This window comes from Carcharodon carcharias, chromosome 5, assembly GCF_017639515.1.
Source record: "Carcharodon carcharias isolate sCarCar2 chromosome 5, sCarCar2.pri, whole genome shotgun sequence".
NCBI lineage: Eukaryota > Metazoa > Chordata > Chondrichthyes > Lamniformes > Lamnidae > Carcharodon > Carcharodon carcharias.
In genome coordinates this window covers 84,386,085-84,402,459 of record NC_054471.1, presented here as the reverse complement: position 1 = coordinate 84,402,459, position 16,375 = coordinate 84,386,085, and the positions used below count along the sequence as shown (strand labels likewise).

The window sequence follows — 16,375 nt, the reverse complement described above, 5'->3', positions numbered from 1 at the left end:
TTGCTTGTTCACTGCCCAGTCTTTAATAGACTTAAACTTCTTCCAATTAAACGCATGGAAGACTGAAGCCATTTAAGCCATAAACTCATCTCAGCACCAATGCTATTCTCCTTTGCAGCTACCATCCAATGCTGAACCATACTGTTTGCAACCTTGGTGTCTACTTGGCTCTGAATTGACTCTCTGACTGCCTATACCAGTGGTTTCAAACTGTGAAGAACGGGTGAAAGGAGGGCCTGGAGGCACTTCAGCAGCATCTAGGAGAGTGTGTGAAAGAGGACTTAGAGGCAGTCAGCAGCACCTAGAAGATCAGGCAAAAGAGGACCTGGAGACATTTCAGCAGCACCTAGAAGAGTGCGTGAAAGAGGACCCAGAGGCAGTCAGCAGCACCTAGAAGACCAAGTGAAAAGAGGCTGTAAGCAGCATTTAGGTTTATCTTTTTCAGCTCCCAGTATTTAGTTCTGACTTTGGTTTGTACTGGAGTGCTCCTTTGTGTGCATTAGAGAGCTTAAGTTGAAATTTGGTGAATGAGGAAGCTCGGTGAAGAAGGAGGGTGATGATCCTTTCATTTTCTACATTTCCTTGGCTTCTAGTAGCTATTACTTTGCTACAGGGGAAACCCATAAAGCAGCAGGAGTTTGGAGAGAGAAAGCCCATAAAGCTGAGGAGAAAGAGAGAGAGAAAGAGAGAGAGAGAGCACGCAGGAGTTACAGATTAAATCTGAAAGTGACATCACAGAAGTTGATTGGTTGGTAAGTATAGGCCTTTCTGGACTTGGCACAGAGGAGATGATTGGTGAGATACAGGCTAGTTATTAAGAGATCGTCAGTCTCAAAGTAAGCTGGGCGAAGGATTTGTATTTATTGATCTTCAGGAAACGCAAGAGGCTTGCTCCTGCCCCACGGAACTCATTCCTCGTTATCTTGACTCCCTTTTCTCTCCCCTTGTCCAGTCCCTTCCCACCTACATCCGTGATTCCTCTGACACCTTACGTCACATCAACAATTTCCAGTTCCCTGGCCCCAACCGCTTCCTCTTCACCATGGACGTCCAATCCCTCTACACCTCCATCCCCCACCACGATGGTCTGAGGGCCCTTAGCTTCTTCCTCGAACAGAGGCCCAAACAATCCCCATCCACCGCTACTCTCCTCCGTCTGGCTGAACTTGTTCTCACGCAGAACAATTTCTCCTTCAACTCCTCTCACTTCCTCCAAATAAAAGGTGTGGCTATGGGTACCCACATGGGTCCCAGCTATGCCTGTCTCTTTATGGGGTATGTGGAACATTCCTTGTTCCAGTCCTACTCCGGCCCCCTTCCACAACTCTTTCTTTGGTACATCGATGAGTACTTCAGTGCTGCTTCATGCTCTCGTTGGGACTTGGAAAAATTTATTAATTTTGTTTCCAATCTCCACCCTCCATCATTTTCACGTGGTCCATTCGGCCCTTCGAGCCTGCTCCGCCATTCATTATGATCATGGCTGATCATCCAACTCAATAGCCTGCTCCCACTTTCTCCCCATATCCTTTGATCCCTTTTGCCCCAAGAGCTATATCTAACTCCTTCTTGAAAGCATACAATGTTTTGGTCTCAACTACTTTCTGTGGTAACGAATTCCACAGGCTCACCACTCTCTGGGTGAAGAAATTTCTCCTCATCTCAGTCCTAAATGGTCTATCCCATATCCTTAGACTATGACCCCTGGTTCTGGATTCCCAGACCATCGGGATCATCCTTCCTGCATCTACCCTGTCTAGTCCTGTTAGAATTTTATAGGTTTCTATGAGATCCCCCCTCATTCTTCTGAACTCCAGCCAATATAATCCTAATCGACTCAATCTCTCCTCATCTATCAGTCCCGCCATCCCAGGAATCAGTTGGGTAAACCTTCGCTGCACTCCCTCTATTGCAAGTACATCCTTCCTTAGATAAGGAGACCAAAACTGTACACAATATTCCAGGTGTGGTCTCACCAAGGCCCTGTACAATTACAGCAAGACATCCCTGCTCCTGTACTCAAATCCTCTCGCTATGAAGGCCAACATACCATTTTCCTTCTTTACTGCCTGCTGCACCTGCATGCTTACCTTCAGCGACTGGAGTACAAGGACACCCAGGTCTCATTGCACATTCCCCTCTCTCAATTTATAGCCACTCAGATAATAATTTGCCTTCCTGTTTTTGCTACTAAAATGGATAACCTCACATTTATCCACATTATACTGCATCTGCCATGCATTTGCCTACTCACTCAGCTTGTCCAAATCACACTGAAGCATCTCTGCATCCTCCTCACAGCTCACCCTCCCACCCAACTTTGTGTCACCTGCAAATTTGGAGATATTGTATTTAGCTCCCTCATCAAAATCATTAATATACATTGTAAATAGCTGGGGTCCCAGCACCGATTCCTGCAGTACCCCACTAGTCACTGCCTGCCATTCGGAAAAAGACCCGTTTATTCCTACTCTTTGTTTCCTGTCTGTCAACCAGTTTTCTATCCATCTCAATACACTACCCCCAATCCCATGCGTTTTAATTTTACACGCCAATCTCTTATGTGGGACTTTGTCGAAAGCCTTCTGAAAGTCCAAATAAACCACATCCACTGGCTCCCCCTCATCAACTCTACCAGTTACATCCTCAAAAAATTCCAGTAGATTTGTCAAGCATGATTTCCCTTTCATAAATCCATGCTGACTCTGTTCGATTTTGCCCCTGTTTTCCACGTGCTCAGCTATTAAATCTTTCATAATGGGCTCTAGAATTTTCCCCACTACCGACGTCAGGCTGACTGGTCTATAATTCCCTGTTTTCTCTCTACCACCCTTTTCAAATAGTGGGGTTACATTAGCTACCCTCCAATCTGTAGGAACCGTTCCAGAGTCTATAGAATCTTGGAAGATGACCACCAATGCATCCACTATTTCTAGGGCCACTTCCTTAAGTACTCTGGGATGTGGATTATCAGGCCCCGGGGATTTATCAGCCTTTAATCCCATCAATTTCCCCAACACGATTTCCCTACTAATACTGATTTCTTTCAGTTCTTCCCTCTCAATAAACCCTGTGTTCCCCAACATTTCTGGTATGTATTAGTGTTCTCCTTTGTGAAGACAGAACCAAAGTATGTACTTAGTTGCTCAGCCATTTCTTTGTTCCCCATTATAATTTTCCCAGTTTCTGACTGTAAGGGACATTTGTCTTCACCAATCTTTTTCTCTTCACATAACTATAGAAACTTTTACAGTCAATTTTTATATTCTCTGCAAGCTTATTCTCGTACTCTATTTTCCCCTTCTTAATCGATCCCTTGGTCCTCCTTTGCTGAATTCTAAACTGCTCCCAATGCTCAGGTCTGTTGTTTTTTCTGGCCAATTTGTATGCCTGTTCCTTGCATCTAATACTATCTCTAATTTCCCTTGTAAGCCATGGTTTGGACACCTTTCCTGTTTTACTTTTGCGCCAGACAGGAATAAACGTTGCAGTTCTTTGAATGCGCTCTTTGAATGTCTGCCATTGTCATCCCTTTAAGTAACGTTTCCCAATCCATCATAGCCAACTCACTCCTCATACCATTGTAGTTTCCTTCATTAAGATTCAGGACCCTAGTCTCAGAATCAACTACGTCACTCTCCATCTTGATGAAGAATTCTATCATATTATGGTCGCTCATTTCAAAGGGGCCTTGCACAACTAGATTGCCAATTATTCCTTTCTCACTGCACAATACCCAGTCGAGAATGGCCTGTTCTCTCGTTGGTGCCTCAATGTATTGGTCCAGAAAAACATCCCGTATACACTCCATGGAATTCCTCCTCTATGGTATTGTTACCAATTTGATTTGCCCAATCTATTTGCATATTAAATTACATATGTTCCTTTATTTTATGCGTCTCTAATTTCCTGTTTAATGCCATTCCCAACATCACGACTACAGTTTGGGGGTCTATATACAACCCCTATTAATGTTTTTTGCCCCTTAGTGTTTCTCAGATCTACGCATACAGATTCCACATCGTTGGAGCTAATATCTTTCCTCACTATTGCGTTAGTTTCCTCTTTAACCAGCAACTCCACTACCTTTTCCTTTTTGTCTGTCCTTCCTAAATACTGAATACCCTCGGATGTTCAGTTCCCATCCTTGGTCACCCTGAAGCCATGTCTCCGTAATCCCAACTATATCATACCTGTTTACATCTACTGGCGCGGTTAATTCATCCACTTTATTGCGAATGTTCCTCATGTTAAGGCACAAAGTGTTAAGGCTTGTCTTTTTATCATTACTTGAACTGTTCCCACTATTTTTCACTGAGGCTCTGTTTGATTCTTGCCCTTGATTTCTCTATCACTTTTCTAATTCTGCTTTCTGTCTTTTGTTCTTGTCTTTGATTCCCCTTCCTCTGACTCCTTGCATAGGTTCCCATCCCCCTGCCATTTTAGTTTAAACCCTCCCCAACCACTCTAGCAAATGTTCCCTCTAGGATATCAGTCCCGGTCCTGCCCAGGTGTAGCCTGTCCAGTTTGTACTGGTCCCACCTCCCCCGGAACCGGTCCCAATGCCCCAGGAATCTGAAACCCTCCCCTTCACACCATCTCTTCAGCCACGTATTCACCAGATATATCCTGCTATTTCTACTCTGACTGGCATGTGGCACTGGTAGTAATCCTGAGGTCACTACCTTTGAGGTCCTACTTTTCAACTTACTTCTTAACTCTCTATATTCTGCTTTTAGGACCTCAACCTTTTTTTTTTACCTATGTCAGTTGTACCAATGTGTACCACGACCATTGGCTGTTCACCTTCCAAATGTCCTCTAGCCGCTCTGAGACATCCTTGACCCTAGCACCAGGGAGGTAACATACCATCCTGGAGTCTCGTTTGCGGCCACAGAACCGCCTATCTATTCCCCTTACAACTGAGTCCCCTATAACTATTGCATTCCCACACTTTTTACTCCTCCCCTGTGCAGCAGAGCCAACCGCAGTGCAACAAATTTGGCTGTTGCTTTCTCCTGAGAGGCCATTCCCCCCCAACTGTATCCAAAGCGGTATATCTGTTTTGCAGGGAAATAGCCACAGGAGATTCCTCCACTGCCTACGTAGTCCTCTTGCTTTGCCTGGTGGTCACCCATTCCCTTCCTGCCTGTGAACTCTTAGCCTGCGGCGTGACCACCTCTCTATACGTGCTATCCATGATACTCTCCGCCTCGCAGATGCTCCACAGTGTCCCCAGCCACCGCTACAGCTCCAAAACCTGGGCTTCCAGGAGCTGCAACTGGGGACACTTCCCACACACATGCTGGCCCTGGGCACTGCAAATGTGCCCAGATTCCCACATAGAGCAGGAGAAGCACACCATGGCTTTGAGCTCTCCTGCCATGACGTGCCCCTTCAAATTAAATTAAACCTTTTGGAAGATACTTAATATCAGTTACTCTCGGGCCCTTCTTCCTGCTCCTCGCCATTACAGAATATAGCCCCTACAAACGATGAACCACAAAACAAGATCTTAAAAACTATAAGCAATAAAAGTAGTAAATGCTTACCCGGCTGTACTCATGGTACGCAAAGGATCACCTCGCTCCCCTCTCACCGAACTCCCTCAGTCACCCCTGCTCTCCCAGCTTCTCTTCAACTCCCAACTCCTCTCGCGCTCCTTTTCAATTCCCGACTCCTCTTGTGCTCCTCTTCAACTCCCAACTCCTCTCGCATTTCTCTTCAGCTCCCGGCTCCTCTCGCGCTCTTCAATTCCCGGCTCCTCTCGCACTCCTCTTCAACTCCCGGCTCCTCTCATGCTCCTCTTCAACTCCCTACACCGCTTGCGCTACTCTTCAACTCCCGACTCCTCTCGCGCTCCTCTTCAACTCTTGACTCCTCTAGATGCTGCTGATTGCCTGTGCCAGAGTCCACCTCTTGCTATCTCCTCTAGGTCCTGCTGACTGCCTTTCCCAGAGTCCACCTCTTGCACTCTCCTCTAGGTGCTGCTGACTGTCTGTCCCAGGGTCCTCCTCTCACACTCTCCTCCAGGTGCTGCTGACTGCCTGTCCCAGAATCCTCCTCTCGCTCTCTCCTCTAGGTGCTGCTGACTGCCTGTCCCAGGGTCCTCCAAATAAAACTTTAAGCCTGAGGATTAATTTAGAATCCAGCAAAGGATGACCAAGAATCAGATTAAGAAAGGGAAAAGAAAATGTGAATGCAAGCTAGTGAGAAACATAAAGGTGGACTGTAAGAGCTTCTTTAGCTACGTGAAAAGGAAAAGATTAGCAAGGACAAACGTGGGTCCATTACAGGCGGAGACAAGAGAATTTATAATGGAAACTAGGGAAATGGCAGAGAAACTAAACAATTACTGTACTTTGTGTCTGCCTTCACGGAGGAAGATATAGAAAATTTCCCAGAGATATTTGGGAACCAAGAGACTTATGAAAACGAGGAACTGAAAGAAATTAGTATTAATAAAGAGGTAGTACTCGAAAAATTATTTAAAGGTTGATAAATTGCCCCAGAATATTGAAGGAGATGGTTATAGAAATAGTGGATGCATTGATGGTTATCTTTCAAAATTTTATAGACTGTGCAGACTGGAAAGTAGCAAATGTAACCCCACTATTTTAGGGAGGGAGGGAAAAAATGGAGAACTACAAACCTGTTAGAGTTTGACTAACAGTATAACAGATTCTAACATTTTCCCCACTAAAGGATGTGATAACTGGACACTTAGAAAATAATGCTATGATTGGGCAGAGTCAACATGGATTTGTGAAAGAGAAATAATGTTTGACAATCCCACTGGAGTTTTTTGAGGATGTTATCTGTAGCAGGGATAAAGGAGGACCAGTGGATGTCGTGTATTTTGATATGGCTTTTGATAAGGTCCCACACAGGAGATTAGTAAACAATGTTAGAGGACATAGGATTGGGGGTAATATAGTGGTATGGATTGAGAATTGGTTAACAGACAGAAAACAGGGTAGGAATAATCGGGTCATTCTCAGGATGGCAGGCTGTCCAGAAGGGTATGGCAACGATCAGTGCTGGATCCACAGCTGTTTGCAATCTATATCAATGATTTGGATGTGGGGACCAAATGTTATATTTCCAAGTTTGCTATTGACAAAACTAGGTAGGAATATATGTTGTGAGGAGGATACAAGGAGGCTTCAAGGGGATTTGGACAGGCTATGTGAGAGGGCAAAAACATGGCAGATGGAATATAATGTGAATAAGGATGTTTCCCTTGATTGGCAAGTCTAGACCCCAGGGATATAGTCTCAGAATAAGAGGCAGACAATTTAAAACTGAGATGAGGAGGAATTATTTTTCACTCAGAGGGTGGTGAATCTTTGGAATTCTCTGCCCCAGAGGGCTGTAAAAGTTCAATCACTGAGCATATTCAAGTCAGAAATCTATACATTTCTGGATATTAATGGCATCAAGGGATATGGGGAGGGTGGGGAAAAATGGCACAGGAGTCGATGATCAGCAATGATCTGTTTGAATGGAGGAGCGTACTCGACAGGCCGAATGGCCTATTCCTGCTCCTATGTTCATCACAATCAATGAATGGGATCGTGAACTCTCCCACTGTGAGAATGCACCCTGCACTGGCCATGGGGCCCAGCTGGCATCAGGTCATGCTCTTGCCTTGCTTGTCTCTTGGTCTTGGGACATTTTTCTCATCTCAAAACCAATTAAAAATAACCTCACTGGGGTTCAGGTTGTCCGAGCTGCCACACCTCCCACTGGCTGCCACCGGATAGGCTGAGCTGTGTGGGGCAGAGGGGGCCTGATTACCATATTTGCATGTGTATCTGTGCATGCACATGTGCATTTGCACATAAGAACACGGGCGCATATGTGCATGCACATGTGTGCACGGGTGCGTGTGCGCGCGCATGTATATGTGTGTGTGAAAATGTGTGCACGCAAGTGTACATGTGCATTTAGGTTTGTGTGTGTGTTATGCGAGTGTGCATATGTGCATGCATGTGTGTTCTTTCACTGTTGCTGGGTCAACATCCTGGAACTCCCTCCCTAACAGCACTACATGTGGACCTACACTACATGGTCTGCAGTGGTGCATAAAGGCAACTCACCACCACCCTCTTAAGGGCAACTAGGGATGGGCAATAAATGCTGGCCAAACCAGCAAAGCCCACGTCCCATGAATGAATATAGAAAGTGTGCTCGCGTGTGTGTGTGCTTGCACGTTTGCAGTATGTGCATGTTTGCAGTGAGCTTGTGCAAGTTTGCATGTATGTCTGTGTGTTTATATGTATGTGTGTGAATGCGTGCATATGCAAGCATTTGTATGCATGTGTATGTGTACGTGCATGTGTGTGTGTTGTGTGCATGCATGTAAACATGTAAGTGAGTGCATGTGTGCAATTGTGTGTGTACATGTGCAAGTGCAGGCTGGCTTGTGTGCACATATGTATATGTGTGTGTGCATATATGTGCGCGAGCATGTGCGCCAGCTTATGCGTGTACGTGTGCAAGTGGGTCTATGTATGCACATGCGTGTGTGTATATGTGCACGTGCATGCATGTAAATGAGAGTGGGTGTTTGTGCGTGTGTCTGTGCCTGCGTACCTGTGTGCGCGCCGATGTACGCATATATGCGTGTGTGTATGCATACGCATGTATGTGTGCACATGCATTTTTGTGTGTATGCATGCATGTGTGCCTTTGCGCATATGGGTGTGCAAGTATATGTGCACACGTGCCTGTGTATGTATATGTGTGCACATATATGTGCGTGCATGTAAATATACGTGCGTACGTGTATGTATATGTGTGAGTGTGTGCGCACCTGCGTGTGTGTGGTGAGTGCACTTCACTGAGTTTTCTGTCACTGGGGAATATAGAAAGTTTGGCTGAAGCCTGAGTGAGCAGTAATTGTCACATGTTATGTTCAATGCCTGTTCAGAAGCACTCCACTTTCTTTACAAAACCCGGCACCGGGTTGAGAGGAGCATGGCTCCGCTTTCAGTTAAGTTAGTTTGTGAATTAAATCCATTTTATTTTAAAGCTGCATTATGTGCAGGACAATCCACAGTGAAACTGCAGCCACTGGGATTATGAATGTTATTTTGTGTCATTTGAAAACCTCAGTAGAAAATTAAAAGTTTATTTGTCCCATCTCACATTAAAATTAATGATGTCAAGATGGCCTTTAGGGAACCTCGGGGTCATGTTGCTATAGATCAGTAATGTTGAATGCAAATATGAACATCAATCGTATCCGCTGCTTCCTGGTCAACGTCCACGAGCTAGAGTGGCTCAGATAAAGTAATAGGCTGCTGAGTGCATAAAGTAACAACATTTTTACAAAGTGCTTTAAACACAGATATTTACATGATTTATTTTATGTTGATCTATAATCTGCAAACTTTAATAATTATATACTGTTGCTATATATGTTGCTTTATTGCTGTTTTGTATTTGTTGGCATCTGGGATCACTTCAATCTTCACGTGTTAAAATGGGGTCCCATTGGAAAATAGCTTGTCAAGCACCACATACTCTCCCATTACAAAAATCTTTCGCCGGCTTAAACAACACCTGACTACTCCACTGCCTCAGTCCATCTTCTGAAACCAAAACTATGCCTATGGCACCTCTAGTACATTGCTGGCCTCCCAACCTCTAAAAGCTTGGTTCATTCAGAACTCTGCTGCTCATATCCTATTTTTCACCAAATCCTGTTTATCTATCACCCTTGTGCTTGCTGACTTACACTGGCTTCCTGTCCAGAACACCTCCATTTAAAAATTCCTATTTTTGTATTGGCCTCCTTTCTCGGTTTACCTCCCTCCAGCTGCCTTTGTAACCACCTCAGGCATACAACTGTTAAGTGCTAAAGGTCTTTTTCTTTCTCTGACTCTGGAACAGTTCCTACAGATTGGAGGGTAGCTAATGTAACGCCACTATTTAAAAAGGGAGGGAGAGAGAAAACTGAATTATAGACCAGTCGGCCTGATGTTGGTAGCGGGGAAAATTTTAGAGTCCATTATATAAGATTTAATAGCTGAGCACTTGGAAAACAGTGGCAGAATTGAACAGAGTCAGCATGGCTTTACGAAAGGGAATTCAAGCTTGACAAATCTACTGGAACTTTTTGAGAATGTTACTGGTAGAGTTGATGAGGGGAAGCCATGTGGTTTATTTGGACTTTCAGAAGGCTTTCGACAAAATCCCACATAAAAGATTAGTGTGTAAAATTAAAGCGCATGGGACTGGGGGTAGTGTATTGGGATGGATAGAAAACTGGTTGACAGACAGGAAACAGAGTAGGAATAAACGGGTCTTTTTCCGAATGGCAGGCAGTGATAAGTAGGATACCGCAGGGATCGGTGCTGGGACCCCAGCTATTCACAATATATATTAATGAGTTAGAAGAGGGAGCTAAATGTAATATCTTCAAATTTGCAGATGGGTGGGAGGGTGAGCTGTGAGGAGGATGCAGAGATGCTTCAGTGTGATTTGGACAAGCTGAGTGAGTGGGCAAATGCATGGCAGATGCAATATAATGTAGATAAATGCGAGGTTATCCACTTTGGTAGCAAAAACAGGAAGGCAGATTATTATCTGAATGGCTATAAATTGAGAGAGGGGAATGTGCAACGAGGCCTAGGTGTCCTCGTACACCAGTTGCTGAAGGTAAGTAAGCATGCAGGTGCAGCAGGCGGTAAAGAAGGCAAATGGTATGTTGGCCTTCATAGTGAGAGGACTCGAGTATAGGAGCAGGGATGTCTTGCTGCAATTATACAGGGCCTTGGTGAGACCACCCTTGGAATATTACGTGCAGTTTTGGTCTCCTTATCTGAGGAAGGGTGTTCTTGCTTTAGAGGGAGTGCGGAGAAGGTTTACTAGACTGATTGCTGGGATGGCGGGACTGACATATGAGGAGAGATTGAGTCGGTTAGGATTATATTGGCTGGAGTTCAGAAGAATGAGGGGGGAACTCATAGAAACCTATAAAATTCTAACAGGACTAGACAGGGTAGATGCAGGAAGGATGTTCCCGATGGTGGGGGAGTCCAGAACCGAGGCATCAGTCTGAGGATACAAGGTAGACCATTTAGGACTGAGATGAGCAGAAATTTCTTCACCCAGAGAGTGATGGGCCTGTGGAATTTGCTACCATAGAAAGTAATTGAGGCCAAAACATTGTATGCTTTCAAGAAGGAGTTAGATATAGCTCTTGGGGCGAAAGGGATCAAAGGATATGGAGAGAAAGCTGGAGCAGGCTATTGAGTTGGATGATCAGCCATGATCATAACGAATGGCAGGCAGGCTCAAAGGGCTGAATGGCCTACTCCTGCTCCCATATTCTATATTTCAACATTGTTTGCAGACCTGGAGGAGCAGTAGCACTCCCCCTTGCGAGGAAGCCATTGGTATCTCTCAGCCCCAATCATAGCCCTGATATCTTCTCTGCTTTCTCCCAGTGGCCTGATAGTGGGTCCATTGTCCTCTCTCCCCAAAATGATGCCTTGATGTTCGCTTGCCCGCACTTCAGCCCCTGCCCATAATCTCCTGCTGTTTGTTTCTGCCTCTTGCCCGCTGGCCAGAACATCCATGTGGCAGGCTGTCAGGTGAGATTCTGTAGTAGATTATTTAAATAAGGGGTTTTCTATCTAGGGGGCTTTGTACATGTCCACATCTGTCACTTGTTTCAGAAACCAAAGGCCCTATACACCATTTTTCTGTCTGTAATACAAATTTTAATGGGCAGTTTAGTAACAGCTTCCTTGGAACTTGTCAAGTTCCAACAATATGAGTAAGTTTTTTTCCTATTGTAATAATTCTTTTACACACGTTTAAAAACAAAATCATCTTTGCTATTGGAGACTAAGGATGTAGTATTGGAATTCCTTGCTTCATCATGTACCTGCCTAGTCATCTAGGCTGGTCACCATATGACATCTCCTAGTTCTAAACCATCCCACTGCCCTTAATTATCTTTTCAAACCGGTTTCATTTAATTAGCACACTACATCTTTCTTAGCCACGAACTGGGCTTTTAGTCAAGTATGCATTCTCCTAAAATCCACGTTCTCACAAAGTATTATGGCCTAATGTTGCTGTCACTCTTTCAATACTCTTTCCATACCCTTTCCAATGATTTCTGGTTGTCAGCTCCTCTACTGCTGCTACAATGTTCCCCATATTGGTCAACTCCATATTTAATACAGCTTAATTAACAATTCCCATTAACAATTAATTAACAAGTTGCATAATGTTGCATTCACTCATCAAATGCAGGAATTCCATTCTACTCCATACTACTAGCATTGCCCAAAATCTCATTCAATATCTGGATATTTAAATCTATCAGCACCAAACCATTATCTTTGCAGGATGTTTTCTTTAATTCTTTGCAAAATATCTGGACAACGTCAGTTACTTGGTCTGGTGGGCTGCAGCAATATCTTTTCATTTGTCCCATTCAACCATAATTTAAATAGCTCCATTTTGAGTCAGTCAACTCTAACATTCTGCCAATCTTGGATCTTTGCTACTCTTTATAGAAGATGCGACTCCTCCACCCTCCAGCAGCCTCTGAAATAGTTTATATCCTTCCAGTACCATTTACTATTTGTGCTACTCAGCACCTAGATGCACTTTAAAAACTTCCTTCTCTTTCTCTAGGTTTTCTCAGAACACACTTTTTTGACCAAGCTCTTCCCAATTCTTTTATCGCTCTACAGATGTTCGAGAGGATAGATAAATTTAAGTTCCTGTTTATGCTGTGTAAGTCCTTCCTTGATATTATGTAAATAAGGTCATAAGAAATAGGAGCAGGAGTAGGCCATCTGGCCCTTCGAGCCTGCTCTGCCATTCAATATGATCATAGCAGATCTGATTGTCGTCTAACCCAACTTTCTTGCCTGTCCCCCACAACCCTTGACTCCTTACCTTACACAAAACCTTTTGTTTCGAAAGCTGCTGCAATGACTTTGCAGATTGGCAAAGGAAACAGTGAAATCTTGGCAATCTGGAATTCTAACTTCATATTGGTCCCTGACCCCTCCCTTTATATTTCAGATGAACCCCATAGGGAAGAATTCAACTGTGATTTTCCTTGGCTTAAAATTTTTGGTTTAAATTTCTAAGAACAAATCTAATTAATCCTAAAAAACCAATTATGGCTAGCAAATCCAATGGAAATTTTGCAACTTGTAAAATAGGAAAGCAAAGAAAGAACAAGAGACAAAGAGCATGCAAGAGACAGAATGAACAAGCGAATGAGCCAAAGAACATTTATATAGCACTCTGATGATGCCATGATATTCTAAGGTACTTTATAGCCAAAGTATTTTTGAAGCATGGCCACTGTTGTAATGTAGGGCAATATGGCTGCCAATTTGTGCACAGAATGCTCCCACAAGCATTAACTAGATGATCTACTTTCATGATACTGGTTGAGGAATAAACACTGATCAGGACAAAGCAGAACTCCTCTACTTCAGATAAGGAGATGATACTTTTGCACCTGCAAGCGGGTAGAATGGCCTCAGTTTAACAAGTCTTAAAGTTTTATTTTATGCTCTAAATCAGTTGTGCGAGTAGAATATAGGTTTTCTGATTTGTAAAGGATTGATACTTTAAAAAGTGATGTGCCAAATCTACTTACATCTGCATTTGCTCTTTTGTGGCAGCATCGTCATACCAGGAGGCAGACACAGTAGAGCTGAAGACAGCACTGCTAGGTTGCTTTGTAATTGCATCAAGTTTGCTTCTTGAAGACAATCCACTGATAGATGGGGAGTCTCTGACGACTGATGAAAATGATAAACAAGTAGGAGTGCATGCACCAGGCATGCTTGCTCCTTCTGTGGTACGATCGGCATTAATTAGCTCAGATCTGACTGCATCATTGCTATCATACACAGCATCGTCATCAGCTTCGTAATAACCATTTTCTATCATTTCCTGGTCTTCATCCTCTTCTGCTTGTGCAAGAGTAACAAAGCCAATAGTCTCTTTTTGAGGGCTTGATGGACAGCTGCCACCATCACCAGGACTAATATCAGAAAGGTCTGTACTGCTTCTAGATCCAAAGTAATTTTCCACTAACCCTTGTTTCACAATGTCAGTGCTGCTGGCAGCTGAATGGTTTGTGTGCACTCTATCATCTGTTTCCTGCAAAGTTGGAATTTCAAACACTTGAATTAAATCTACAAGCTCTTCTGGATGCAATTCTGGATCCACACTCTGGCTAATTTCTGCCACATCTGAAGTATGGCAGCTTGGCTCGTCGAGATGAATCATTTCAGAGTTCAGTTTAATTACATGTTTTGTGGTTGCTTTCTCTAAACTGAAATCTTCATTGTAGCCTTGAAGCTCTCTAAAATCATTGACACAAACAGTATTTTGCTGTGGATTGCTGCTGTTACTTACTTGACCAACGATACTGTTATGACACTCTTGCTCAGTAAAGACACAAGAATGAGGATCTTGACTTGCAGTCCCTGAACCTTCAATGAACACAACATTTTCCTCTTGTACTACAACACTAGATTTTTTCATTTGAAATTTCAGCTGATCTAGTGCTACAGTTGATTCTAACTTGGGCTGTTCTTTGCCAGTTTGTTGTGCAAGAACGGCAGCAACTTTCAAGCTTTCATCAACTTGCTGTTCGTCATCATCATCTGAAGGCAGAGAGTTTATAGAAGTTAAAGATGATTGTATTTCACTTACAGCACTTGTACTCTCTGTGCACTGGCCTTCAATCATATTCTTCGAACTCAATTCTGGTTTAAGTAGCACTTGCATGCAAGGCTTTTCGCTGAGAAGGGAAGTCTTTTCCAATAATGGCTCAGTGGCTAAGTCTGGATCTAACTGGAAAGCAAAAGAACTGGGTTCACTTTCAATGCCAGAATCTGAAACCCTGGATGATGAGCAGGTGACATAAACATCTGGCAGTTTAACAGCATCTCCACTTACAACCAAATTAAACCCCTTTGTACATAATTTCGACAGCGTACTCTCAGAAGAAGCAGGGTATAGTGCATCTTTTTCCAACAGTAAATAATTTTTTTTAGAATCCAGAAGTTGTGGTTCAGGAGATCGACAAAGCCCTTGGTCATCTTTGACAGGGAGCTTGGAGGCCATAATGACTGTTACCTTTTCCCCTTCATAAGCACATTTACTTCTTGGCTTGACTTCAATATGTTTGACTCCTGCTGTTGGTACCATTTGCTGGCTATTCAAACTAACAAATGAGCATTTAGTAGAGCCTACACGCTCAGCTGGTATACCAGGACCTGCCTGGAACAAGCCTGTTGATGCAAATGTGCAAGGTTCTATATTGTGACGATTTATGCTGCAACCAAATTCATTGAGGTTTTTAGTTTTTGAAGTCTCTACATTTATTTCCATGCTTGATAGGAGAGGTATTAGCTCTCTATGATCACACAGTAACTTAGAATCAGCCTTTACAACATTGTCAGGTCCTGTGCTCATGGGAGCCTGCCCACCTTTGGGACAAATTGGAAGCCCACCTTCAGATTTACTGGTCTCTCCCAAGTTTGAACTCTTTAAGCACTTGTAACCAACCAGTATCACTGAGTCCTTAGAGTTTTGCTTCACCAATTTTTTGTTGTTTTCAGACTTAATTGTCTTCTTAAGTTTTGTTGCTTTTACTTTTGATTTGTTGTGCTCTTCGGCTTTTGTCTTGTGCTGTTTTGTCTGTAGCTTCTCATTTTCATTAGGTCTAACACTGTGGATGCTTGCTGGTTTTGCTTTAAAATCAGGACTAGAGAAACTTGAAGTGTTACATTCTTTTGAGTCAGATTTTTCCAGTTTGGCAGAAAGGGATGATCTTCTTATGTTCTGAATCCCACTCCAGGGAACATCCAAGTCTTTTGAAGAAACAAAATATTAGACATTTATAAAATATATTTATGAAATAACAAAAATATTTGAGAGCAATTATGAAAAATGTGAGTTAAATTTAAAGTAGCAAATAAATGCATTTGGATATTTAAGACATTCACATCTTGCATGCATCATGTGTGCTGGCAGAAGCAATTTAGTCACAATCAGTAATTCTTCATCTTGTCTATTTACACTCTGCACAAGTTTTTGAAATAAATTATGTCGATGCCACATGGTATCTGTTTCACATGCCATTTTGATCTTTCTACATCCAGCCAGTTTCTATATTTTTTCCTTTCTCCCATTATTTTGTTATGCACGTGGTAGAGATTCAACAAAGCACTGTTCCTCGGTTCTTCAGCTCAGGCTCTTGTTTTGACCCCTAACTGGTGAGATCAACTGATGACACAGCTTGTTGGAGTGCTTCTTAGTTGTACAGACTGGGAAGTTCTAGCTTTGATTATCAATCTATGTGGAGTTA

General features: G+C 43.1%; 1 protein-coding gene across 8 annotated transcripts in view; it reads right to left on the bottom strand.

Annotated features, from left to right (window-relative positions):
• The window catches only part of fam135a (family with sequence similarity 135 member A), a 259,444-nt gene that overhangs the window by 71,659 nt on the left and 171,410 nt on the right, over positions 1 to 16,375 (bottom strand). For all 8 annotated transcript variants that reach the window (XM_041187897.1, XM_041187900.1, XM_041187895.1 and 5 more), the window contains one exon: positions 13,649 to 15,878. In XM_041187897.1, the coding sequence (XP_041043831.1) occupies positions 13,649 to 15,878 (2,230 nt within the window). The remainder of the gene's footprint in view (positions 1 to 13,648; positions 15,879 to 16,375) is intronic.